The sequence below is a fragment of the Pseudopodoces humilis genome, chromosome 19 (genome assembly GCF_049639895.1).
Source record: "Pseudopodoces humilis isolate 2021_Gansu_Grassland_sample_001 chromosome 19, ASM4963989v1, whole genome shotgun sequence".
Lineage (NCBI taxonomy): Eukaryota > Metazoa > Chordata > Aves > Passeriformes > Paridae > Pseudopodoces > Pseudopodoces humilis.
In genome coordinates, this window is record NC_142218.1 from 6,376,686 (window position 1) to 6,404,662 (window position 27,977).

Here is a 27,977-nt window from a genome sequence, read left to right on the forward strand (position 1 = left end):
CCGCGGGGCAGGTACCGGCGCGGAGCGGCTGCCCCTACGGGGGGGCTGGGGCTCGGCCCGCCCTTCTCCCCTCCCTCTCGTCCAATTTCTCTCTCCTCTCGTGCCCCAGCCCCTCGGCCGGGCCAGGCGAGGCAGGAGCGGCCGCTCTCGGCGCCCAGCCCGTTCCCTCCGGGGATGCGGGAGCCCCGGAGCGCTGCCCCTGGGAACGCAGCCCGGCTGAGGGGCACCGGAGGGCACCATGAGCGGCGGCAGGTTTGATTTCGATGATGGAGGCGCCTATTGCGGGGGCTGGGAGGGGGGCAAAGCCCACGGGCACGGCATCTGCACCGGCCCCAAGGGTCAGGGCGAGTACTCGGGCTCCTGGAACTACGGCTTCGAGGTGGTGGGCATATACACGTGGCCCAGCGGCAACACCTACGAAGGCTACTGGTCCCAAGGCAAGAGGCACGGCCTGGGAATCGAGACCAAAGGACGGTGGGTTTACAGAGGCGAGTGGACCCATGGCTTTAAGGGACGGTACGGCGCGAGGCAGAGCATGAGCAGCGGAGCCAAGTACGAGGGTACATGGAACAATGGCCTGCAGGATGGCTACGGCACCGAGACCTACGCCGATGGAGGTAAGGGTGGCTCCAGAGGGAATGAGAGGGGGATGAGCAGTGTCACTCCCAGCCTGTGACAACAGAGGTTTCATGTTGTCCCTGCTGAAGGGGCGACCTGGTCCTGTCCCCACTAGTGAGATCTAGACAGGCACAGTGCTCTACAATGAGCCATTGGGGTGCTTCAGTCAAGAAGGGGAGCTTGGGGTGCAACCTTCCCATCAATGTGTGCGTGCCCCGATTTTCCCAGCTGGGTGCAGCACGTGCAGCTCACCGACTGCAGACACGAGGGAGGAATAGAGTGTCTCTATTGGTAGCTCACACCGACCAACTTGATTTGTGTAGTCTTTGACTCCTGGGGTGGTTATTGCAACTTCTGGCTGAACCAACCCAGAAAGTCCCAGCTGGTGCACGGCCACAGCGAGCCGTGCGCTCTCTCACCAGGCAGCGAGCGGTGAATGTTCTTGTGTCGGATATAAACCACCCACAGCATCCCAGCACGCTTTCCCTATGCATCAAACACTGCCTGCATGCCTCTGACAGGCTGCCTGCACATCTGCTTTGCCAAAGAGTTTTGATTGAGTCCATCTAAGCTGTTTAGAATATGTAGCCGCATGCCTTTCCCCAAAATAAATCCCTTTGGTTATTTGGACGGTTTCAACCTCTGCTACTATACAACTGCACCATGTAGTCAGGTATTTGTTGTGCTCTGTAAATGCTTGGTCTAATTGTGTTCTTGCATTAGTGGCAATTCTGGGGTTAGAAACATTGCAAGAATTTCTGTGCCAGTAATTTTGTAGCTCTTCAGCACTGTAATGTTCCGGGCTGCCACATTTAGGATAGCTAAATAGAGAGGGTCATTTGAAAGAAATACCCTTCAAAATATGGATCAAAATTGCATCTATATTTATCTAAGACAGACATTGGAGTTAGTTTATAAAGCAAAATAACTATAATATAAACCTTCAGAATGAAAAGCATCACATTTTTAGGCGTTAGCAAAATGAACTAAATTGAGACTGGCTTTCAGGGCTATATTTTTCATAAATATTTCTCAATAAATTGTGTGGGTTTGTGGATAACTTTAAGATTGAGAATACAGTCTTTAAATTGACCCATTTTCCTTGTGCCCTTGGATATTGTAGGTACAGACAAAAACTGACACATCCCTCCACTCCAGCTCCTTAAATTTTTCCCCCTTTCTGTCCTGCGGCCATGGAATGGTTTAATGGGTGCAGGTTGCATGCACAGAACCTCATGTGAGGCCAGAAGACAAGCAGGTGACAGGGAAGGTGTTCTCTGATGAGTAGAGAGCAGCAATCAGGTCACTGTCAGCAACAGCGGCTATTGGGAATTTCATTCTGGAGATGTCAAGGTCTCCTTTGAATTTGCATGGTTGCTTCCTTACTGCTTCCTAAAATGCAAATCCTTCTAAGGGTGAAGGGCTACTGGAATTGCAGTTAATGTTCTAGGGGAGAATTTTGAGTGGTAAGACTTGACAGAGGGGTTTGATTAGATAGGGGACTGAAAGCTTGGGACAGAAGAGAGGGAAAGATGAGCCAATGCTTTTCCTGTAAGGATATAGAATATCCTGCTTCTGTCAGCACAGCACTCCCCGGGGTGTTGACCCTCACCCAAGAACGTGCCAGCTGTGTGATCCCTGGTGCCACTCGAGGCTGGCAGTTCAGCCCTGATCCAATGAAGATGTGCCCTGCCAAAACCCTGAGCTCAGCCCCACAAGGCTCACGAGGGTTGTGCTGGGGTGCCCAGTGGCTGCTCCATGTGTTGGGTCATCACACCCTGGCTGATCTGAGCTGTTCATTCAACACATGAGCTTCTCTGATGGCACGGGAACATGGATAAAACTCCAGTCAAAGCCAGGGGTCACCATCCAGCATCACATCCAAAGGACAGGGGTGACCTGCAGGAACTTTTCCTGTTTTGTCTCCTCACCTGCACAGAGCAACCACCTGCAAGATCCAGATGTGGCCAGACTGCTAATGGGACCTGTTAATGTTTGAATTTGGGGTTGCCAAGATAAACATGTGGAAAGGCTTTGGATATCTGCTGTCCCTTGAGTAGGGGACACGATTCCCAAGCCCCTTGGAAGCCAGCCACACGAGGAAAAGGGCTCTGGGAATGTGCAGCCCTTGCCAGGTCGTCAGAAACTTTAGGTCATGGTTGGACTGCTTGCAGATTTCAGGGAAATGTAGCTGATTCTGATATTTTAAAATAGATCTTAACTTTTTATATATACATATATATATAGAGAGAGAGAGACATACATGAAAATTTACATTTCAAAATACACTTAAAATATAATTATAGAGTTGTCCATGTTTGAATCTTGTGTCTGGCCAAGATTGGTGGCTAAAAAAAAGCTCAAATCTGCAGTGAAACTTTTTGAAATCCCATTTAGATTTTTGGTGTCTAATAAGAACCAGGGTCATGGCACAGTTTAGCCCAGGCACTATGTGGATTATTTGTTTGTCTCCCCACTACCAAAAGCCTACTTTAGTGAAAGCTATGGGAGACTGACAGCTTTAAGGAGACTTCTGTAACATGGATTGAAATCAGCCAAGGGGCTCAGAGCTTTGTTTGTGGCTGGGCAGATACAGTGACATTCTGACATATCTCTTTGTGTATCCAAGCTGGATATACTGGTGTGTGCTGCTGTCACCAGGGAAGAGCTCAGAGCCCTTCAGAGGGGCAGAATGCTCTGGCTGAAGCAGGCAGTGAGTGAGGCTGTGGAAGGCATAGCATGAAGGAACTCATTGTTCTGCAACTTAAGCTATGAGTAAACATGTAATTATTTGCCTTTGCCCAGTGAGTTTTGTCCATTCTGTAGGGAAGGCCTCATTTTTTGGATACTTTAGTGCATTTGACTGTGAGTCAAAACCATGAGTCAAGTTTTACAGCAGAAGAAAATCTCAGTGCTAATGGTGAGTTGTGCTGTATACCCATGATCCAGCCCAAAGCCTGTCTTTGCTCTACAAATAACTTGTATGTATCTATATGGAGGGGGGGAAAAAAACCTCACTTGCAATCAAAGTGGCCTAAAACCAACTTATTTTTGATACTGCAATTTGTTCTTTAGGGTGCTAAGGAAAACAGTAGTGTCAATTAACCATGGGAAAGCAATTAGACCAGTCAGTGGTCCCAGAAGAAGAGAAAAGAAATGCAGAAGTGCTTTACTGAGGAGATGAAATGGGTGATATGGAGCAGCACAACTCCTCCCTGTGGCAGGGCAAGCACAGTGGAAAGGGGCCTGGACTGGGGCAGAAGGAGCAGCATCCATGGGATTTTGGCTGGGAAATGAGGAAAGGGGCCTGGGAGAGCCACAATTGTGCTGGCTTTTTGTCTGCTGCCTCTGTAGCAAAGCTCCTGCCTGGCCGAGTGTGACCCATGAATGAATATAGTGAATTTTTTTACCCCTCTATGTGGTTTTCTGTGCCTTTCTTTTCCAGCAGAACCCATCAGACACTACTGCTGGCACCAAAAGGCAGCACTCTGTTTTTGCTGGCCTGTCCTGCACATGGTGCTGTGCACCATTTAAATGCCCCTGGCCACGTACACTGAGTTCTAACCTGCCTGTCATCGCAGTATCTGGGTGACAGCAGGGGACTGTAGGGCAGGGATGTGATTTGAGCTGTCTGCATTATTTACATGGTTGTTTGTATTATTTACATTCATCACTAATTATATGGGAGCCTTGAGACAGGCTGGGAAGGGGAAGTGTGTCACTGCTGGTGATGGGATCTTGCTGCTGTGCTGGAGAGCACTGGTAGCTGAAAGTTTTGCATTGGATGCAGCCATGCACCATCCCATCCTGCTGCTGGGGTGAAGCAGAGGGTGCTCCCACCCCTTTGGAGTGTTTGGAGCTGAAGGCTGCAGGGATGTCATTCCCATCAATCCTACAACTGACAATCCACAATCCTTCCTGTCCTATGAAGTTAACCAGGCAGCATCCCCTTGCTGGGGCTGTGCTGGTATGAATTGTATTCCTGGGGGTTGCAGAGGAGCCAGTGGTTTTTGTCATTAGGACAAGTAAAAATGCAGCCAATAAAGGATTACTGGGGCTGTGTCCCCCACTAATCACACCCTGATGAGATGAGGTGTCTCTGTCCCACTGCCCTGATGAATCACCAGGGCTGGAGAGGTAGGGAAGTGGGCTTCCTATCCTAAACAGAGATTTATTTGTTCCAGGTCCATCACTTTTTAGTTATTTTTTGCAGAACCTCAGGCGTGTGTGAGCTCGTGGCAGCCTGGCTGACAGCTCTGTGCGCTGCCCGTCCCCTTGCCCAGGCTGGCTTGGCACTGGGGTGTGGTGGTGGCTTGGGCACGTGCAGCCCTGCTGCAGAGAGATTTTGCACAGCCCCATTTTCTGTTGACCTGGCTGCACTGGGCCGTGTTGGTGAGGCAGGGCTTGGCTCTGCTCAAACCTTGCGTGCCCTGACACACGGCCCCAGCGCCTCCAGCCGCTCCCTGCAGCCTCTGGCTCCGCTCCAAGGCTGCTTTATGGCTCCTGGCACGGAGCCTCAGCCGGGCAGGGAATGGCAGCATGACAGGGACAGTGCCTTGGCTGGGCAGCCGTGGGCAGCACTGTCGGTGCCCTCCGTTCATCCAGGCAGGGTTGGCAGCTCTGGTCACAGGGATGATGTTGTTTGTGCTGTTTGGGCTGAAATCAGGGAGCTGAGAGCAGCCTGCAGAGCTGGTGTTGAACCCTGTGTTGAGGCTGGCACTCCATCCCTGCTCCCTGGAGACTCATTGTGCCATGTGGGCTTTTCCCACCCAGCTGGCTCTGGTGCTGTTGAGAGGGACAGAGGGGGCTGGGGCTTTGCTGGACTGCAGCAGCTGCTCTGACCTGACCCCTGAGGAGTGGCTGAACCCCCTTAACCTGCAAGGCTTTTCCAGAGTTCCTTTTCCAGGGAATTAACATGGCGGCATTACCAGCTGCAGCCTGATACGTGTGAAGTTGTTCCCATCCCAGGAGAAAGTCTCCAATGTCACCCTCATCATGTGTCAGCCCTGCTCGCTGGCTGGGCGGGTGGGATGGAGCACTGACCTCAGCAGGGAGCGACATGGGGGCACTGGGGGGTCTCTATAACTTCACTTTGGAAGGAAGTCTCATCACCATTTTATGGAGAGCGATTTGGGAGCATGGTGAGGAACATGCCCAGATGCCTGGGATCTCCAGTGATGGTCCTTGACTCCTGACTCGTGCCCAAACCCATGCTTATTTTCCCTTTTTTTTCCCTAGAAGAGCTTCAAACTCATCCAAGAAAATGGAAAATGTCCCCTTGCTCTGGCAGATGGCTCCCCGTGGCTGGCTGCAGTTTGCAGATGCCATGTACTACCTGAAGCCCGTTTTTGTAGGGGAGACCAAGTGTTTACAGGGACCCCATACATAATCCCCTGTGTCACAGGGTGGGCAGGGGCTGGCTGGGGGCAGCTCACCCAGGGAGCAGCTGCTGCCACTCGGGCACTTCTTGTCTTTCCTGGCCCTCAGCACTGTAAGTTAACACTCCACAGGCAGGTCCAAAGAGGATTTCAACGAAACCTGAAGCTTGGGAGGAGAGATTATGCTGCAGAAATGGCCTGGGAGACTGTAAAATATGCACTCCCACGATCGCCAAAGAAGGAACTGGATTTGCTCCTTGGGGAGCAGGGTCATCCCTGGGCTCAGTAATAGTGTCTGAGGGGGGAGATTAATGCCATGAAGATGGGTCACCCCCTTCCATCTCAGCCCAGCCCTGGCTGAGCCTCCCCAGGACCGTGGGAGTGCCTGCTCTCCCCAGAATCATGTGTCTCCTGGTAGGTCACTGCTTTTTACAAACCAGGTTTGGGATAGATGTCTGTGAAAATCCCCCAGCATGGCTGACCCTTTGCTCACATGAAGCAGCACCTGGGAGAACAAAGTGGCCTTTCCAAAGGTGTTTGTGCTCCTCTGCCTGTGCCCCAGGCTGAGGGAGCTGCTGGCAGCCTCTGTTCCACGGGGTGCTGGTCTGGGGTGGCCCATTCCAGCTCCTGTAATGCCAGGAGTGGAGCGGAGTGCTGCCTTTGTTTTGGGTGGTTTGCTGGTTTCTGAGGCAACCACATCTATAGACTGATGAGAGCCAGGCTGGGAAGATGGCTCATCCCAGGCTCATCCCATCCCAATCCACAGGGCTCAGGGATGCTCTGATCTTCCCTGTGCTGGTGTGGTGGGTGCTGTGGGAGAAGGCTGCCTGCTGCCCCACCCTGCACTTCCCAAGAGCTCTTCTTGCGGGGCCTCTCATGCAGCTAATTTAAGTCTCTTTATATCATGGTGAGAAAAGTCAGAGTGAGGATCTCCACTCTGCTGGAGCCTGCAAATGTGCTCACCTTTGGGATCAGGGCGTCTGGGGAGGAGCAGTGTCCCAGCCTTCAAGGTGTCACTGCCAAAGTCCTGCTGGTTCTTAGCAGGGTCCTGTACCCAAGGTGCAGCCCTGGCCATGGTTCTCTGTCTCCCATCATATGGCACCATCTGCCCTCTTGAGCTGGGTCTGGAGGAGTGTGGTGGGGTGGTGTTTTCTGGGACAGAGCTGAAGGAACCCCACAAAGAGCTGCTTCTCTCCTCCCTTTTTTGCCCATCTCCTGCTTTGTGCAGTGTGGCACAAGCCTTGATCTCCGGAACTCAGAGAAGCCATATGTCACTGCTAAGGAGATGTGGCTTCAGGGCAGTCAGTGGACATGTGGGATCCTGACTCAGGGGTCTAGAGCTGGCCCTGGCAGCCTGCAGGTGACAGACCGCAGAACAGGCTGGAAGGGACTGTCACCAAGCCAAGCAGAGATGTGCCACTGCAGCTCACGTGCCCACTGCCACCACTCCACCCCTGGGGGCTGCCTCCCGCTCTCTTCTCCGGATGAAAATCCAGATCCCGTACAGTAAGCGGCTTTGGGTTTGCAAAGCATCCCCTGGTGCTTCGGTCCCTTCGCAAGAGGCACCAGGGGCTCTCGGGCTGGTGTCCTCCGCTCCCCTAGGCGCCGATGCTTTTGCACGCGGGTGACTTAGCATGGGTGCGACCCCACGGCTCACCTCCCTTCGCTCTCCCAGGACCAAGGCGCTTTTTTCACGCTGCCCATCTTGTCTCCCCCAGGCACCTACCAGGGCCAGTTCACCAACGGCATGCGGCACGGCTACGGCGTGCGGCAGAGCGTTCCCTACGGCATGGCCTCGGTGGTGCGCTCCCCTCTGCGCACATCGCTGTCCTCCCTGCGCAGCGAGCACAGCAATGGTACCCTGCCGCAGCAGGACTCGCCCGCCGCCAGCCCCGACAGCCTGCCGCTCTCGCCCACCATCACCCGCGGGGGCTTCGCCCTCAGCCTCTATGCAGACGCGGAGGCCGGCAAGCCCAAGAAAGGGGGGCTCTTCCGCAGGGGATCCTTGCTGGGGAAGCTGAAGAAGTCCGAGTCCAAGTCATCCCTGGCCAGCCAGAAGAGCCGTGTCAGCTTCCTCAAGAGCGAGAGCGGGATCAGCTCGGCTGCCAGCGATGCCACCTCCACCGTCAGCCTGGGCGAGGGCGCCGAGGGCGAGGAATACACCCCCTTTGAGTCCGACATCGACGCCACCACCACGGAGACCTACATGGGCGAGTGGAAGAACGACAAACGCGCCGGCTTTGGCGTCAGCGAGCGCTCCAGCGGGCTCAAGTACGAGGGGGAATGGCTGGACAACCTGCGGCACGGCTACGGCTGCACCACGCTGCCCGATGGCAAGAAGGAGGAGGGCAAGTACCGCCACAATGTCCTGGTCAAGGGCATGAAGAAGCGGGTGATACCCCTCAAGAGCGCCAAGATCCGGCAGAAGGTGGACAGGAGCGTGGAGGGGGCTCAGAGGGCCGCGGCCATCGCCCGGCAGAAGTCAGAGATCGCGGCATCCAGGTGGGTGCTTGGAGCTCCAGCACGCGGGTTCCCGTGGTGATGGTCCCCATCCCATGTGTTCGGGAGCTGTCCTTTTCATCATCCCCTCTCCTGTCCCCCTGCAGCCCTGGCCCAGAGGGGAGGTGCTGGACAGCAGGAATTGTTACCAGCCCTGGCACTCAGCAGGATGGGGAGCATCCTGATGCTGTGCCAGGCTGTGAGAGCCGCTGGGCATCAATGGGGCAGCATGAGGAACAGAGGGTTTGATGGTGATAAATCCAGCAGGCTCATGAGCAGCCAGACGTGTCCCAGACAAACTGGGGCTGCAGCAGAACACAATTTAGCCCTGGAGCCCCCAGTGTGGGGGCTTCCTCTGAGGGAAGTTTGTGGGATGCATTGGAGTTGTCAATTTTAGCAGCTGAGTGTAATTACTCCAGTGTCCCTCCTGGGACGGAGGAGAGAGGAAATGAGTGGCTTCAGGGTCTGCCTGGAAAAGGCAGGGGAAATTCTCCTCCTCCAGCTCACATCCCTGCCTGTGTCCAAGCTGTGTTGGCAGCATGCTTCTCCTGCAGCATTCCTGCCGGTCTCAGAGCCAGCCTGGCAGAGAACAGAGATCTGGGAGACAAGGCTGGAGCCTTCACTCCTCTCCTCTTCCTTAGGGAAAAGGGGTTGTAACAGTCCTTGAGGTTTCACCTGACCTCACCAAGAAAACCTCACCCTGCACAGGCTTTGCTCAGCTGCTGGGCAGTGGCTGTGACTCCATGGCTGTCCTGTCTCACTCCTTTTAATTCCTGTTTAATTATCACTTACTTCATTATCAACCAGAGGAGGGAAATAAGCAAGGAGGACACCTATTCCCAAACCCCATTCCACTCCTTGGAGAAACTCCCACTTCACTCTCCTGGCGGCCATTTCTTCCAACTTTTGTGAGGAGTACGGCTGATTTTTTTAACGAAATCCAGTTCCCTCAGGGACTGGGGGAGAAAACCCAGCAGGATTGCAAGTTCCATTCAGGGCCAGCTAGGATAAAAATAACAGGCTGGGGCCCTGGATCTTTCTGGCAGAGCAGGCTCAGCCCGACACCAGCTTTGCAGTGCCCAGGGAAAGCGTGTGGCCACGGCGTGAATAAGGAGGCTGGAGCTGCAAACACTGCTCCCAAAGAGTTTGGCTGGTTTACACAAACCTCTTTTTATTATACACTATTTACACTTTGGATCAAAAGCGGTGCTGCCGTGTTTTCAGTCAGAGGCTGGAATGTGCCCGCTGCCCTGGCGGGGGACTGCATCCCTCCCCAGTGCAGCCGGGGAATAATTTCCTATTAAGGAAGCCTTGGAGCTGGAGGAAATAAGACGTGGAAGCTGGTTTCCTCCAGGGAGTCTTCAGCCAGCAGATCCTGCGGTGGTGTGGCTGCTGGGCAGAGAAGGGATTGTGCTCGCTGGCAGTGTGGAACCGCAGCCCTGTTCCTGCAGCTTCCAGCTGAGCTGGACCCGCTGGGAGAGGGGAATCCAGGCTGCCTGTCCTTCAAACAATAACTCAGCGTTTCCATCAGTGTTTATTCCTGGTGTATCTTGCTCAGGGCAGAGCTGCTCTCTCTACCTCATGCTTTTTGTAAATCCAACTAGTGCTCTCCTCCCTCCTCCTTTCACCTCAGATTTGGGATAGAGAATAAATCTATATATTTTTTACTGGTAAAGGTCCTTAGTTTAAACCCCAGCTCTGCCACCAACTTTTGTTTTGGCCTTGAACCTTGCCTCAGTTTCCACACCCAGGGCAGAGTAATTTCAGACAGATTGTGAAAATGGATTAGTACTGTTTACAGAAGGGCTGCACTGTCATTAGCATTGCCTGAGCTCATAACTGTGAGGTGGAGCATTTACCTTTCTCCTCTGATGGCAGTGTGTCCCTTACCCAAAAAAAAATGCCTTTGAGGCTACACCCATCCTTTCCTGGGGGGAGATGTGACATTTCTGTATGTAAGATTATTACTATGCACTAATTATCAGGACACAGCAGGTGGGCTGTGCAAATTTCCAGCTGCCTCTGCACACCTGTGCTGTTGTACGTGGATGTTTGAGTTTCATTTGCTTGTGGCACTCAGGGGAGCCCCTTGCAGAGCTAAACTGCCATAATATCCAGCCTCCTGCTGTTTGGGGGTGAAATGCCAGGAGAAGACCAGATTTCTCCCTTTTGCACCATAAAAGGCTTTTAAGGGATAGAAATTCCGAGGAAAACAAGCCCAAGCACTGGAAGCTGCCTTGGCCAGTTGCACTGCAGGAATGCCAGGCACATGCTGAGCTCTGGGGTGCACGGCCCAGGGCTGTCAGCAGCACTCAGGGGTGCCCTGTCTGTGAGATTTGGGCAGGAGAGCAGAGACAGCCAGGGACAATGGGCAGTGCAGTCACCAAACCTCCCCTGTGCCATGCTCTGCTCCGAGGGTGGCCGCCTCAGCTTCCTCCTGAATCCTCCTGGGTTGGAAATCCAGCTGCTTTCCCAGTTGTGCAAGAAGCTGAGGACATCGTCTCAGTGTCAGTGTCATGTCAAGCTCAGTGTCATCATTTTTACTTATTTCAGTGAAAATCATTTGGCACGGGGTCATGCTGTCCTGAGCTGCCCATCCAGGCTTCACCCCATGCAAAGCTCACTGGTGCTGCTCAGACGTTGGGTAAAAACCCTGGGCACATCTCTCCCAGAGGGATGGAGTTGATGGAAGCTGGAGTGTGAATCCTCACCCAGGCTGCTCTCACTCGGAAGAAAAGTCATCCTGGAATGCATTACATGGCTTTACTCCTGCCCAGGGAGGCACCCTTAACACACACCATGTGCTGCTCATTAGCCCTGCCCTGTTCTGCTGGTGCTCCAGGACTTGTCCTGCTGTGATCCCAAGGGACTCCTGGCAGAGCTGGGACACGGCTGTTCCTGCAGTGCCAGGTGAAGGCACCTGCTGTGTCCCTCCAACCTCCCCTTTCCCACCCTCCAGCCTGACTGGGGACTCCTTTGAAAACAATTTGGGGTGGATGGGAAGCACTGGGAGAGCCTGGGATCGCAGCTGGGGCTTCACCTCCTGGGAGCTGAAGTAGACAAACTGGCTGGAAGGCTGTGAGGAGGGGACAACTGCCACCAGGCCATGAGTGAGCTGGTTCAAAGCCGTGCTAAGTTGTGAAACAGCTGCCCTGCAGCTTTCTGGGCACATGGGCTGGTACAGAATAGGGTGCTTTGCAGCCCGGGTACTTGATGTTCCTTGGGCCTGGGGAGCAGCATGTGTTTGCCTGTCAAACGGGAAGGAGGGTTCTACAGAATACAGGGAGAAGAAGCATGAAAATGGTCAGCTTTCATCTCTTCAGAACAGATATAAAATGAAATGAAATGAAATGAAATGAAATGAAATGAAATAAAATGAAATAAAATAAAATAAAATAAAATAAAATAAAATAAAATAAAATAAAATAAAATAAAATAAAATAAAATAAAATAGTAAGAGGAAGGGCAGGACTGTCTGCAGGGGGAACCTTTGATTTTTTGAAGCCTGTGTGCTCAGTAGCTGGGCAGGTTTTACAGGGGTTTTCCTTCTCTCTGTTGCTTTCTAAGGACAAAATGAGTGTAAATACTCATTTATCCCATGTCTGTCCCACTGCAGCAGTATCTGACATGGCCTGTTCTGCACATGGTTGTGCTTCCCAGTGACTTGGACCAAACTCAATGGAGGGACTTGGCCATGTGTCCTGCAAGGCACAGGTCTGGCCAAGCTCTGAGATACTTTGAAGGGTGCATGTCCTGGCAGGAACACCTCAGATACATCTGCTGGATGTCACAGGATCAATAGGGAAGCAAGATATTCGAGGCTATAATGGCTGCTGTGCTTCACCAGTTTGTCCTCATGTGCTGGCCCTGTAGCCCCTGTGTGGTTTATACCTGGAGAGTACAACTACGTGTGAATACATTTTGGATTTATTTTTGTTTTAATCTACTATCAGTAGATATCTGCAGGAATTTCTAGACTGTGTTCTGAAGTGTGTGGCATCAATTCCTGATTCAGTGGGGCTTGCTCATTAGGGTGAGCCTGGGCTCTGTGGAAGCACAACAGAGTTCCAGTGCCAGGCATTACACTGATGTGGCTTCCCTGCCACCAACACATGGGCATTGCTCACAGTGTGAGCTGTTGCCTGGTTTTGAAGCCTAAGTTGGTTTTCTATCCGTACCCATGACTTTGGGGCACATCTTAGCTCTCCCTTCAAATAACAAGAGCACTTGACAGCTCCTGTGTCACTTTCCAAGCCCCTTGTGCCTGGCTGCATTCCCAGCAGTGTCGCCGCTGTCTCCCTGCGCTCAGCATTTCCAGGCTGCGTGGCTGGGCAGCAGCGAGCGTCTCCTTGGGGAACGCGGCTGTGTGGTGGTGCAAATGACGTCCCAAAATCGCTGGAGTCAGCAGAGGCTCCTGACTAAATAAGGGCAGGCACAGCAGGGCTTTATCAGCGTGGCCTGAGTGTGACAGCTGAGAGCCGGGGCTGGGGCAGCCCACGCTGCTGGGGCTCGGCTGCGCGCTCCCACTCGGAAGGTGCTTTATTTGGCACAGCTCTTGTCCCCACTTGGCTCTTGGGGGTTCAAGCTGCTGGTGGGGAAAGCGGGCAACCAAAGGGACAACTTCCTGAGGCACCTCTTTGGTGAGGTGTGGTTTGTGTCCAGTGCAGCGCTGGGCTGGTGGCCACGATGGCCTTGGTGCTCTTGGGGCTGACAGCACAGCTCAGCTTCCCCTGAGGCCACATTTCAGACCTGAGATTTTAGGTCTGTTGAATCAGACTTGGGGTTTGCTCTAAAAATGCAAAAGGATTCTTTAAAAATGTGCTTTTAGCCAGGCATTAGACACCTCAGGAGTTCAACAGATTCCCAGACCTTTAGGTCTAGAGCCAGAGGAGGGCAGGATGCTCATGGCCACCCTGCGAGAGTGGGCAGCAGCAGCCATGGCTCAGGACAGGAGGGAGGAACTGATCCTCCTGTGCTCTCCCAGCCTCACAATCTCTCTGCTCCAGGACTCCACACCTCCGAGTGTGATGGATGTAATTAGGAGGCAGCAGCAAGCAGGAGATGGGCAGAGCTTTTCCCAGCCCTGGGTGAGTTATTGGTTCCTATTTGCCAGGGAGGGACACAAGAGTTGGGAGCAGCATTTCTGCAGCTGTCATTGATCAGACACCAAAGATCACAGATGTCACAGCCTGAGCTCTCATGGGGCTTAAATGACAAGAGCATGGAGGTGCAGGGGGGCCAAGGACTACCCATCACCTCCTCATGGGGTGCAGTGGGAGGGTCACTCAAGGTACAACCACACCTGGAGGCAGTGGAGTGGCCTGAGCTGAAGCACAGCTCCTTCATGGCTGGGTATTCTGGCTGCTCCAGGAATTCTGTCTGCCTCACAGCCCCTATAATGGGAATCTGCACCTTGGTGCTCCCATGGACAGGGTTCAGAGAGTGAGTATGCACATGGACAGGGAGAAACAAGGGCAGCCACATGGCTCCCTGCTATAGCTGGGTTCAGGACACAGCATTGAGGGGGATGCTCCCCAGTCCTGCTGTCCCAGTAAAGATGTTTCTCACAGACCTCGGTGTTTATAAAGAGGATAATCCTATTTCATCACCCTTGGTTAACAGAAACCCAGTTGCTGGCATCTATTTCTGCAGCAGCTGAAGCCCAGGGCTGGGACTCTGCCACTTTCTGTGTGGCACAGCAATCTCCAGCTCTGCAGAAATATTGCTGTTTTCAAACCTCTGCCTAATCCTCGTTCCACCCATCCTCTGGAGCCATGCAGGGAGAGGGCTGTAGGGTTTGGGTGAGCTCTTTGCTGTTCCTCATGCGGTGTGCTCATGGGGACAGCGAGCCCCAGTGCTGGGGTCCAGAGCCAGGATCACACACCCACCCCAGCTGAGACACCCACAGTGTGTCCCCCATGTGTGAGGTGCTGTGGGCTGGAGGGATTCAGTGTCCCTGGGTGAGTGATGGTGTCATGCCTTCACCCCCTTCTTCCAGCCCTCTCCCAGAACAGCCTCATCCAGGCTGGCTGCAGTTCCAGCACTGACACATTTTTGGCCCACGTGCTCCTTACGCGGGATGTGCTCTGACTCCAGAGCAGGGTGCACGGCTTTATCTGTTTTCCACCCACCTCACATGAATTTCCTCAGGCACTTTTCATGCCTTATTAGGGTAAGAAGGAACATGCATTTTCAGTAGCTCCAAGGAGAAGGCATCTGCTGGACAGCACACAGCTTTCTCCAGGGCTTCCTGGGTTATCAGGGTTGAGGCAAGCGAGGCTCTGTCTTGCAGGGATCCCCTCAAGAGCAGCAGAGATGGGATGTCAGCCCTAGGGATGGGTACAATTCAGATAGCCAGACAGGTAGGGAAAGTGGAATTAATGGGCTGTTCATTCTGACCTTGTGGGAAATCCTTATCTCAACAGCTTACAAACACAGAAAGGGAAAAATGAAGTGTGACTTTTATCTGCAAAAATGACTGTGGAAAATGATAGCATCTCGTTGAATTGATCGGCTGCTGCGTGGAACAAGAGGGCTTTGACTCCCATCCAAATGCTTGGAACCAGCTGGCAGGGACCTGAGCTTTGAAATCACTGAAATCAATCACGCTTTGCTTGCTTATCATCATTTCAGTGGAATGTGAAATAGCCTTATCTCAAAAAAGAAATAAAGTTAAGTAAAATGTCCAATTTAAATAGAAAGCCTGGGAGGCAGAAACTCTCTCTTCTCTTGGAGGAGGAGCATTTGTTTCAGCTTATCCTGGTGCTGAGCCAGAGCCCTTTGGCTTTCTCAGTCCAAGTTCTTTCACTTTGCTCCTGCAAAGCCTTATGATTCTCCAGTGAGGGCTGGCAGGGACGTGGTGTCACACCTGCCTGGGTGCTCTCAGCAGCCTTGGGAACTGCAGGCACTAAAGTGTGGGATGTGGGCTGGGTACCCTCCCAGCTCCCTCTCTGCTTTTTCCTTCACCTCAGATCTGTGAGCATCAACTCAAGAGACCCACAGCATTGTGAGAAAAAAGCTCCTACTTTAAATCTTGATGAGTAACTGGGGTTTCAGGCAAATGCAATATTTTAAGAAATACGCCTTCATTTCCTAAAAAAAAAAATCTGCTTTTCTTTTTTTGACTGGGGATAAAACTCCACAAAACAGATACAGCAGCTCCTCACTCTTTTGGTCTGGATTGCTGAAATGTGAAAAACATTTGATTTAGAAGTTGCTAAAACTTTTGGTTGAAAAAACCAACAATCTTAGAGTGAAAACATAGACTTTCTGACCCATTTTAATACTGGTGGATGCAGAAGTCTGGTAAAACACACTGTTATAGATGTTGTCTGTTTGGCAGAGCCTGGGGCCAGGCAGGAGCTCCTGGGTTAGGTGGGCTCCCTCAAAACAAATGTCTGCTGTATCCTTGGTCTTTCTTGGAAGTGGGAATTCCAAGGGCAGGCCAGGGAGCAGCCCCTGCTCCCTCAGTGCAGGTACAGGCAAGGAGGCAGGAGCACAGGGGGGATGGAAAGGCTGAAGGACTCTAACTGCATAGGTGCTGTAAAGATGTTTTGATGCGCTAGTCAGTGGGATAACCCAGCTCCTTTCATCTTGCAGTGGTACCTAATTAAATCAGGGTCCCCAGGGCATTTGCTGAGCCCCTTTGGTAATGCTGTCCTGGAAGCTGGAATAAATCACTGGCATTTGGGCATAGCCCCAAGGCTGTGCTGCTCAGAGGGACCTGCTCCTGCTCCTTGGGGCTCCACTCAATCTGCACCCAGAGCAGCAGGGTGGCCCTGAAAACCAGGGGAAGAAGGAGACGGTCCAGCTGGCAGCTGCAAATCCTCCTTTGCCCAAAAATATCTCTGTGGATGCTCTGACAAGCTGCTTCCAGCCTGGCTGTGCTGGCAGGACAGGCTCCAGCAGGACCAGGAGCTGCCTGTCCTGCTCGTGGTGCAGAGTCCCTGGGCTGTGGTGTCATCCTGGTGCCAGCAGCCCTCTGAGCCGGCAGGCTCTGGCTTGCTCCCCTCCTTTTGGAGCTGGTTCTGGGCAGCTGTCAGCTGCATCCTGGGGCTGTGGGGGAAACAGAGAGCAGCTGTGGGCTGTGCCAGCCCCACAGGCTCCTCACAGCCCATGGGCTCCTGCTGGCCACCCAGCCCCACTCAGCTCCTGGGGCACTCGGGCTGGCAGAGACTGATGGAGCAGATTCTCCCGTACGTGGGGCTGGGCTGAGCAGGTTGTCATCTTATTGAAGACAGCTGCAGATCTGTCTGCTGAAAGATTAATATCACTTTAACTGTTCCAAGGGGAAGTATCCCTCAGTGAAAGATGCAAGTGGCTCAGAGCTATTTAGAGCTAAGGATAACATTTCGGTATTTTAAAAATTCACCAAGTAATCATAAAGGCTGAGCTCGTTAGGTGGCAGGGATTTCTGCCAGGCCTGTGCTCCTAAAGCACTGCACAGAAAAGGATGCTTTTCTCTGGGCTGAATGGCCTGGTCATGTCCTTTCTGTGGAAGAAGGGAGAAAAGGTCTGATTTATCCAGCCAAGTAGCCTAGGCATGTACAAAGTGTTACCACTTCTGTGTAAGTGCTGGTACTGAGAGGGAAAAGCCTGGGGCATCTCATGAGCTGCTCTGCAAGGTCAGGATGGTTTATCTTTTTGGCTTTCTGCTTCAGTAGCATGGAGGTGTTTCCTTTAGGATGCAAATTGTGTTGATTTATGCTTATTTCACAATTTAGATCACACATTGTAGGTGCAGAGCCCGTATTATAAAGCAGCAAAGGCTCATGCACCCCAGGGCTGTCAGAGTGGAAGTGGAGTGGGTATATGCCTGTGAGTCATGGAGCAAAAAGAGCAAAAGGAACATGAATGGTACAGCTGTTCGTCAGGGCAGGACACCCATGGGATGGGATGGATGAGTTTGACTGAAGGCAGGGAAAGTGGCATGAGAGGTGGACTGAAGAGGGATATTCAGTCCTGTGGGCTGATTACAGGCAAGTGAGGGTAGCAGAGTTTTGCTGGTAACTGTCTGTGTATGGAGGCAGAGGGAGAGACACAAAGGAGATGGATTGGGACAGCAGGAAGAAAGGGATGCTCCATCTAGAGAAGGTGGCACAGGTATGAAGATGGTGTGTCAAATAGAGAAGCCAGAAAGTTCTGTCCTAGTCAGGATGCAGAATCATAGAATTCTGGAAGGTACCTTTAAATGTCATCCAGCCCCAGCCCAGGTGTGTGCTGGTCAGGTGTGTGTCCCCTTGCCCTTCACAATGTGAGCACGGAATGGACCGCTCACAGAAAGGACCATGTTGCCATAAACAAAAACACTCCTTCAGCTTTCCCTTGATCCTTTCTGAGTGCTGCAAACATTCCTGCCAAGACAAATAATTATTTTAAATTTTTTCAGGACAAAATGGTTCCTGTTGGATGCTGGAGCAGGGATTTGGCTGGGAGTGGAAGAGCCAGTTTCCAGGAGAGGGGAGTTCAGCAGAAGACTCTCTTCCTAGAACTGACTCATTAATTACTTTTGCTTAATGGTCTTCTAGACAGCTCCTAATAATCAAGAATGCCACAAATCATAGAATCATAGAATGGGTTGGGTTGGAGGGGTGTTCAGTTGGTCCTTTCTCAAGGTTTGCTGAATCTACAGAAGGGAGACCCTGGAGAAAGAAGGACAGTGCTGGACAGGTCTGACATTCCCCCAATAAGCAAATGTGAGGGCAGAGAGCTGAACTCTTCCCCTATTTCTAGCTGCAAGGTCATGCTGCATCTTCAGGCACCCCAGCCCTGTCTGGTATTTGCAGTATTCCCTGCTAATTCCAATTTCATTTGCAGTCTAATCCAATGTGGATGTGCAAAACCACATAAACTGTCCAAAGAGACGGGCGTGCTGGCTGGGTTTGGGCCTCACCTGTTAGCGCGGTGCTCAGCTGCGGCTCGTGTGTCCGTGGGGATCTTAGCAGCAGTTGGAGGAATGATTCAGGCAGTGTTTCTGGGACATGGCCAGGAAGGACAGGAGTGGTGCTCTGTGCTGCACTAGTACAAAAATTATTAGAGCATTAGAGCCATGCCAGAGGAGCAAATAAAGCAGCAGATGCATTTAACCCTCCCGTTGTGCTGGGGTGTGAAGCCCGGCAGGTGCTGTGATCCAGAGGGGAGGCAGTGGCAGCAGGGCTGTGACAGGGGCTGCAGACATTGCCCACATGCTTCCCCTCAGCTCGGCTCCGAGCTGCTGCTCCTCCTTGCGAAGAATTCACTGGAGCTATTTTTAAGAGCACTGCCCGGGGAGATGGCGGAGGGTGCAGTTGGGAAACGCTCATCCTGGCAGCGCTGCCTTTTGGGACGGGGAGCACCGGTGTGGCTTTGTAAAGGTCCCTCTTTGCGTTTATTTCCTCCAACTGGATGTGTTTAGTGTTCCTGGCTCATTGTCTAGTGCTGCCTTGAAAAGGGTCTTTTGGATTCTGCTGCTGGCTGCTCTAAAGCTCCTGGGTCTCTGTTTTAGTTTCCCGCTGAGCTCCTCTATCTCCAGACTTTATCCTCTGCTGGTTTTTGCAGGGGCTGTTTACTGCAGAGTTACTGGGAGCTGACAACACAACAGCAGTAAAAAGAAAAGTGTGGCCCTGATTAAAGTGTGCCTGAATAGCATCAAATTTATCAAAGCTGATAAAGAGATTCTTAGAGCAGAATGATAAAGCTCATTCTGCTTTTTGAGAAGATCTTAACCTCCAAAGAAATTGTTCCTCTTGCATGTTTCACTTCTGAGCTTTGAAAATCACCTTCCTGGCACCCTCAAACCTCCCTGGGCTTTTTCTTTCCTTAGCTCCTGCTCCTGGCAGACCCCAGGCCGTGGGATGGGACAGGCTGTTGTGCTGCATGCATTGGGCTCTCCCAGGGAGGCTGGCTTTTGTCTCCTGTTTTGCTGCCAGGGCCAAGTTTTCCTCTGTGCTGAGCTCCCAGGCTTTGCCAGCCACGTTGGATAAATAATAAATTCAGGGATAGTCGAGGCCAGTTATATGTTATTGTTATGGCTGGACCCTTTCCTCTAGGCTGGGCTTTGTCACAGTGCTTCTAAACCCTCAGAGTGGGTTTTTTTGGAGGGCTGTGAGTAGCACTGCATCCCTTGGTGTTCTGGGGATGTGCAGCTCAACCAGGGAAGATGAACTTAAGACACCGTGCCATGTCTCTGAAAGCCAAACATTCATCACCTGGCTGCTGCCTAATAAATGATCTCAGCAATGGAGGGACCCAACACAGGGTATCAGCATCCCTGCTGAGCCCAGGCTGCTGGCTGGGACAGCAGTGCTCTCCTGGGATCCTGACAGGGCTGCTGTGGGGTCTGCTGGAGGTGCCAGATTTGAAAGTGCAACAGTGTTGACCACATTCCCTCCAGATCAAACAACTCTGGATGACTTTGCAAGCAGGGGGTCAGGAGCAGAGCCCAGCTGTGTCTCACAGGGTGAGAGCTGCCGTGGGGCAGTGCAGGATGCCAAAGTTTTACTGCTCAGCTTCTTGTCACTGCTCTGTGTGTGCAGCCCAGGAGCTGGCCCAGACTCTCCCTGCCCTCACACCCCTCATTGTAGAGCCCTGCTGCCCTTGGGGCCGTGGTGTCTCACAGTGATGGCTCAGCTCCCCACCACCCACAGCATCCTCAGTGCAGCCTCTGCCACCCAGGCTGGATCTTCTTGGTCTTGCCATTTCTCCCTCTGCAGGAATTGCAATCAAATAGCATCCAGCAGCTTCTCTGGAGGAAAGCAAAACTCCAGCAGAAGAAAAGTACAACTGGGAGCTACCTCAACCTCCAACATCCCCAGGCTGTTTTCTTGTGTTGTCCCCAGGTGCTGGGAGAGAGCTGAGTGTGCAGGAGCCATCTGCACCCACTTGGTGACATATCCAGCTCTGTCCTTACTAGTGAGAGCAGACCCCACATCCAGAGCACTTCCAGACTCCTTCTTTGGGAGCTCCTTTGAGGAAGGCACTTGCCAGGAGCTGCCTGCTGCTCCCCCAGCTGGGGCCAGCTGGCTGATTGTCTGGCTGGGAATTGGTCAGGATAGCATCTGCCTGGCTCAGAGGGAAAATGAAAAGGAGAATTTTATCTCTTGATGGTGAATCTCATCCTCCAGGAGCAGCAGGACAAAGGCAGAGCCTGGAGCACGTCCTGCCAGGATGAAGAGCTGCATCCTCCCTTCACAAGCCTCTTCCCTGGGGCTGGCGCCAAGCAGGCTGTGTGCCCCAGGCACAGCACACCCAGCCCACTCTGATCCCCCAGGCATGGAGAGCACAGACACATCCCCCTTGGCCCCTGCCAGATTATAGTGGAATTAATCATGCTGATTATATGCTACCAAAAAAGGAGGTGCTTTCTCCCTTCAGAACTGGCTCAGACCCCCTGCTTGCAAGCAACAGCCTAAAAATGTTGTTTTCTGCCTCATCATGTCTCTGGGTTTTTCAGGAACTGTAATAATTTTGGATAAAAAGACCAAGAATGTCTGCAATCTCAGGCAGCTCAACCTGCAGTGAAAGCAGGGAGATAACGTGTGAGTGTGGGCAGGGAGGTGAATCATGGCTCCAGCAGAGTGGGATGTCATCCCAGGGAGGGACAGGCTGAGCCACAGCAGCTCTGCACCCTCTCTATCGCAGGGCCCTGAACAGTGTTTTTGGCCCCTTGTCAAGTCACACTGCTGCCTGTATCAGTTGGGATTGATGCCCTACTTTTAGTTCTTTCCCTGCAGCTACTCAGAATGGCATATGTATGTATCTTCTCCCTTGTAAGGGTCTCAGAACAGCATTTCTATAATATTTTCATTGCACCTGTTGAGTACTCAGACTTCAGCTTGTCTGCATACTGCATCTCAGTTTAATGGGAAGGCATCAATCCTCATTTCATGACTAACACTCCAAAAATTCCTCTGGAGTGTTTTCACTGCAGGAATGAGAACTGCATCTTTTCTCCTTTTTTGTCCTAAAACATACCAGATACCAACCTGCATCTGAAAAGGGCTCATCAGACACCCCAGGACCACATTAAAAGCTATAATTTAGGGTGAATTGGTGTTTGAGGAATGCTAACTGCTTATCATACAAAAATATGTGGCTTTGTACTGAAACAGGCAATATGGGGAGCCTCGGAAAATATGACAGTGAGAGCATAGGGAAGGCAGCTCTCAGTAAGTCCTGAGTGCAACAAAGCAGCTGAATATACTGTGCTTCACCCACCCTTATTTTTAAGGTGCAACATTGCTGTTTGAAGTCAGCTCCTTCCCAGACTGTGAGCAGCTGGGCTGTAAAGCCAGCCCTGCTTTTAGCAAGGAGATCACAGGGGCCCAAGCATGAGGCATGTGAGGAATATGACAGCTGGCCAGTAAAATAACTCCCATAGCCTGTAGCCCTATGGAGCAAGGAGGGGATGTGCTGGGAAGGAGAGAGAGGACTCAGCCAGCCAAGCTGAGAGGGAGACAATAGCTCTGGTGGGATCAGCCCGTCAGGCTGCAGTGAGTAAAGGAGCCCCTGGGCAAGGCATGTTGTTTGCTGGAGAGCTACAAGATAGAAATTTCAGGGAAAACCCATCTTGTGTGCTGAGCAGGGGCACGCTGCCTCTGGCAAGGTGCAGCAGCTCAGGGCTGGTGACACACAGAGGAGTTCAACCACCAATGATGCCGGTGTGATACCTTGGTCACTCCTCTGTGCAGCACAGCAATGAGCCCATTCTGCAGTGCCTGCTGCTTCACTGCAATATGTAAACATGCTGACATTTGCAAATACACCTGCCTGATCCCTGTGTGCAGCCTTTCCACCTTACCCTTGAGCATCTGGGCCCCTTCCATGCTGAAAATCTGATCTTCTCTCCCCGAGTGTAGGATTTTGGGTCATGTGGGCAAATTCTGAGCGCTGTTATGCCAGATGGACTGATCCAATTTTGGTGCCAGCAAGGGTTTGCTGTGTGAGCTGGGATGACCTTGGCTCAGAGGATGCTCACTGTTCTCCCCTCTTCTCTCTGCAGGACGGCTCATGCCAAAGCCAAGGCTGAAGGCTCTGAGCAGGCAGCTCAGGCAGCCAACAACGAATCAGGCATAGCCAGAATGATGGCCAGGGAGCTCTCCCCAGACTTCTACCAGCCAGGTAGGATCAGAGGCATATTCCAAGGGGGATCCTGCAGTTTCCATGGGGAATCCATTCAAGTGCTTCACCCACTTAATACCTCCACAAGTTGCCCTCCTGTCTATCCTAAATCCTCTTTTGCTCAGTTGCAGCCAGCCCCTTGCCCTGGCTGATTTGCTGCCTTCCTTACACCACTGTTTCACTCACTGTGTTACCACAGCCTGGAGGAGAACCCCACGGTTTCTTATCTTCTCATGTTTTTCCACACATCAAAGCCCTCAGAAGAGCAGGCAGGACAGGCAGCAAGCTTGGGTCTATCTGCAGCTCTCCTGTAGATACATCCCTTGTGGCTTTTTCTTGGAACAGCGTTGCACATTGACTCACAAACCCATATCCTGTGGTGCCTCAGAACAATCAGACTCTATTAATTAGGGTCTGTAATATCCTATAAGAAAGAAGCTAATACAAAATACTATTTCCCTGATTCTCTATTCATTTGTTAGCATCACTGCTAATTATTTGGCTGGGAAAACACTTGGGAGGTTCCTTCTGTGAGACCAAGCACCGAGGATTAGTAGATGGGGAGTGTAATATTAGAAGCAGCATTGTGAATGCCATTACTTTTCCCTGGACTGAGTTAGCTAGAGATATGCTCTTCCTGGAAAACTTTCCTGTACAGAGAGGGACAGTAAAAACAGAGCAGAAAATAAAATTCCAAGTGCCTACATTTTCATCCTTTCTTATTATCTGGATTTATTGCCTGGAGTGGGTGTCCCATGGTTACTGAGGCATGATCACAAGGCACTATCACAGCAGTAAAAATGGGGGTAGAAGCCAAAGGTTGACTTGTGCTCAGCAAAACTGGACACCTGCCTCTGCTCTGATTTGGGTGTCTCTGCATCTCCTGTACCACACCCTGGCACAAGGCACACAGTGGGAAATGGGAACAGCTAACAGCTGGTGCCTGGCTGGGGAGAGGCATGCTGACAGATTTTCCTAAATTCCCTGTACTCTCGCCTTGTCCTGCACATATGAGCTGGGGAAATGCCATGCTGGAGGGCTGCCTCTTCCTCCCCAGCACCCAGCAAGGCCTGTTGGAGCTGGCTTTGAGTGGGGAAACACCAGGGCACCCGGGCATGGGCATGAGCCAGCCTGTGGCACTTCATTTAACAATGGCTAAATGGTTCTTGATCCTCACATAAGCCCCCAGCTGCCACTCACAGCTCTACATTCACCCTTTGCACACTGGGGTATTTATAGCACAGAGACAAAGGAAGCTGGAATTCCTGAGGGGAGGTTTTGGACATCTAGCTAGGTTACTTTTTCCACCCATGGCAATTCAATGAGACAATTGAAACAGTCTGTAAAACTTGGGGCAGCCTGACCTCCACTCCTGGCTCCTCAGGTGCTGGAGCCTCTTGCTGCTGTTATGAAGAGCCTCACCTGGGTCCTGGCCTCTCTCAGTGGCCTTCTAAGCTCCTGATGCATGTTATTCTTCTATGATTCTTTTAAACCTCTCAATTCCCAAAGTGCACAAGAATGTATCTCTTCTCGCATGGTCACACCATTCAGGAACAGACAGACAGTCCAGCCTTGGGTTTTGCTAGGACTGAGAGCTGCTGCTCACGCAGCCAGGAGAGCCCAGCAGTGTTTGGTACCTGCATTTCTCCCTGCTGTCCTGGCAGATTGACTGTGTTGTGTCTGGCACAGGCAATCCTGCTCAGCAAGCCCCATATCCCTAATAACTGTTGAGCCCTGAATTTCAGTTAGGGTATCATCCCTAGTAACTTCGAGAAGGATGTAAGCCAAAACCCTTGCTGAAATGTGCTGGGAGATGAAGGTGGGGAGGTGAGTTCCTGCCCTCTAGGCAGCTGGGGGCTTTTGTGTTGTAAATTATTCAGGAAGAGAAGAAAGCAGCAGGAGAGAGCAAGGAGCCTGGAGCTGCAGGCAGCCTATTTTGAGGAGTCTGAACAACTGTTGAAATGGCTTCCAAATAACTCACTTGCAGCCAGAAATAAATGGCCCTGAATGGGTCACCTGCTGATTGACAGGAGTGTGCAGGCAGAGCAGAGCAGCTGAAATCAGTGCCCTCCTTTTCCCCACTGCTCCTTCGAGTGGAGGCATTGCCTGCATGGACAGGAGGTAGCAGTGTGCAAATCATACCACTGACTTCTGAGAGGGAAAGGAGCACCAAGCCAAATTTCTCAACCAGACTCAGGTCCGCATCAGTCCTTGAGATGAAGGAGATGATGGGAAGGACCTTAAGGTAAACAGAGGCAGTGTGACTCCAGGATCTGTGTTCTTCAGGAGCACAGAGCAAGCCCTGTACATCTGCACTCATCAGCATCACTGGGGTTCAGCAGAATGAGGCCAGAGCAGGTGCTTTGCTTTCAAAGAAGCTGCTCTGCAACCTCACACTGCACAGGATGCTCTTCGTGTTCTCACTTGCTATGAGCATCACAGTGATGTGTGGGGACCCTTCTCCCAGCATGTCTCAGCATGTGGAGCACTGTAGAGGGTTGTTATTCCACAAGATATTACCAGTTCTTTAGTGATGCATTTTGGTGGGTATCTTCAGTGTCAGGCTCTGTATGAATTCCCCTGACCCAGGCTGGGCTGCAATTTGTAGTAGGGTTAATAAGGAGTAAAGATTTAATAATAGGTGAACAACTGAAGTGAAACAAGCTTGCTGGGATCTCACAAGTCAGTGTGTGAGATGAGGTCGAAATGAAATCTGAAGCCCTGAGTCACCTTTCATGATGGTGCCAGGTAATTTTGCTGCTATTGGGGAGCTCAGGGCAGACAAGACATACAGCTCTATAACTTCCAACCCTGTTCCATATATAAGAAACATATTTTTCCTATTATGATGGATGGCACATAGATCATTTGGGGACCCTGCCTTTCCTGATGATCTTCACTGGTCATCCTGTGCATCCTGTGAAGTTACTGTGCTATTTGACACCAAGGAAGCCTCTTGGAGGAGTTTCCCAGCCATTAAATAAAAAACCCCAGCAGAATTCATTGGGAGCTGTCCTCCTTAGCCTCAGCACTACTCATCTGTGTGACCACAAGAAGCTGGGCTGCAGATTTTGTTTTCTTTAACCTCATCTGCAGCTCCTGCCCACTCCTTCAACTCTTCCCAACTGGACAGCCCACAGTAAGGCTAGGAGCCTTTGGGAGTTCCTGAAGGAAATTTCTCCTGGCAGCAGGGTCTGGTTTGGGAGTACCCGCTGTCCCACACTCCAGCTTGGACCCTCGCACCACGGTCCCCAAACCCATTGCTGCTGGGGGGAAGCCCCGATGGTGCCATCGTGGTACCCTGCTGTCCCCCGTCCGGCGTGACCCCTCTCACCAGCCCTTCTCTCCTCAGGCCCCGAGTACCAGAAGCGGAAGCTGCTGCAGGAGATCATCGAGAACGCGGAGCACGCGGTTAACATGGAGGAGGAGGCGCCGCGGCCCGAGGCCGCCCCGCCGCCCCCGACGCCGCCCGAGAGCCCGCAGCTGCACGAGCAGGAGGAGCCGCGGCCCCGCTCCAGCCCGGCCCCCAGCCCCGCCGCCACCCCTCCCGAGGCCAAGCGGGCCAAGGCGGCCCCCCGGCAGGACGGGGCCCTCCGTCCGGGCAGCTGGGCCGAGGCGGGCGGCAGCCCAGCGCCCTCCGAGGGCGAGGCCCGGCCGGCGTCGCGGGGCCGCGGCCGCCCCGCCGAGCAGATGGAGATCGGGCCGCTGCAGCGCATGGCCCGGGAGCCCGACGTCGAGCTCTTCAAGGGCTACCACAGCTACGCCGTGCGGACATCCCCGGTCACCCCCGCCACGGACTATGAGGAGGAGCCGTTCCCCGAGAACGAGCCGCCCTCCCCGGAGCCCCGGGGGGAGCCCCAGCGCCGGGGGGGCACCCCCGGCCCGCCGCAGGGCCGGGAGGAGAAGCCATCGGTGGCGGCGGAGGCCAAGGCGGAGCCGCCTCGCCCCAAGGAGCCGCAGCAGCGCCCCAGCCCCGAGCGCAGGGCCCCGGGCCGGGCCGAGCCCGCGGCCGACAGGAAGACTGAGGCCAGGGCCCCGGGCCGGACCGAGCCCAGGGCAGGGGCCAAGCGCGGCCCGGCCCAAGCAGTGGTGGCAGCACAGAAGGCGGAGGAGTGTGAAGAGGTGACGTGAGCCATCCCTGGGAGCCACCTTTGCCTTTCCTTTATTGTTTCCCATGAGGTGTGGCAGGACCCAGAGGGATGCAGACTCCCTGGGCCTGGGGCTGCAGTCAGTGGGCGCCAGGTGGTGCCTGGTGGCTCTTTTTGGGATCATAGAGCCGCTGGAGGAGAGTGTTGGTATCCCCCTCTCCTGCTGCCTTCCCTGCCTATGTGTTTGGCCTGACATTCGTAACCCACCCGTTTTGACCTCCTCTCTCTGCCTGGGCAGATATCCTTTCAGACACATTGTATTTCAAAATTTGTGCAAAACCAGGCATCATCCAATTAATTTTATCCACTTTTCTCACCTTCTTTTCCCACCCTATTACCAGCCAACTTGGATATGAAAGTTGGGGGAGGGGAACAGGAAAAGCTCAAGTGTATTTCTGTTTTATCCATTTCACTTATGTTTTTTTCTGTAGGGGCACCTCAAAAGCTGAACTGTGGTGTTGAATCACCAGCCAATTTCCCAGGTTTAAAATATAGTCACTGAAACTCAATTTTGCTCTTGGCAAATACAGCTGGAAACCCAGACATTTTATTAGCCCTTTGAGTCCCATCTTGCAGCCCTTTGGACGCGAATGATTCCAATGTGACTTTAGAAAAGCATGGCTTGGAAATACTTTGGTCTGAAGTTACAGCAATCTCACATGGGTTCATTTGTTGGGGTTTGGAAATAGATGATGTTCAAAGTGCCCTTCCAAACCAAAGCATTTTATGATTCTATGATATTAAAAATGGCCAGTTTACAAACACAGGCAATGTGGATGCCGAAGGGAGTTGGGAGGAGCAGCCTGACATGGGATCAGCAATTCCTGTTATCACGGTTTCATTTAATCTAATTTAGCTGCAAAAGAAGCCTGACTTAACCTCCTTCAAATGAATTTGCAGAGAAGTAGGAATAGGATAGGATAAACTAGTTTGAAATTTGGGCTGGTTGTTAGGTGCCAGATTTTAGTGCATTGAGAGGGGGTGATTGTGGTATTTTTGAACAGAAGAATCAAGCTGTGTCTGTCTCCTCCCCTGGAGCTGTGGTGTGTAATACTCTGTTTTGGGTTTTTCCTTCAGGGACCTAACACAATCGTGATCTGCATGGTCATCTTACTGAACATTGGTCTGGCCATCCTATTTGTACATTTTTTGACATGATGAGCCTCTTGAACAAGGTAAGCAGAATGAGATTTTATCCTCAATTTGTGAATGTAACACAAGAGACACCTCTAAGCCC

General features: G+C 52.3%; 1 protein-coding gene across 1 annotated transcript in view; it reads left to right on the forward strand.

Annotated features, from left to right (window-relative positions):
* Nucleotides 1-33: 33 nt before the first annotated feature.
* JPH2 (junctophilin 2) overlaps nucleotides 34-27,977 on the forward strand; it is a 30,661-nt gene continuing 2,717 nt past the window's right edge. The window contains exons 1-5 of the mRNA XM_005524906.3: nucleotides 34-617; nucleotides 7,715-8,498; nucleotides 22,474-22,592; nucleotides 25,945-26,714; nucleotides 27,818-27,915. Coding sequence (XP_005524963.2) covers nucleotides 239-617; nucleotides 7,715-8,498; nucleotides 22,474-22,592; nucleotides 25,945-26,714; nucleotides 27,818-27,898 — 2,133 coding nt within the window. The 5' untranslated portion in view covers nucleotides 34-238 and the 3' untranslated portion in view covers nucleotides 27,899-27,915. The remainder of the gene's footprint in view (nucleotides 618-7,714; nucleotides 8,499-22,473; nucleotides 22,593-25,944; nucleotides 26,715-27,817; nucleotides 27,916-27,977) is intronic.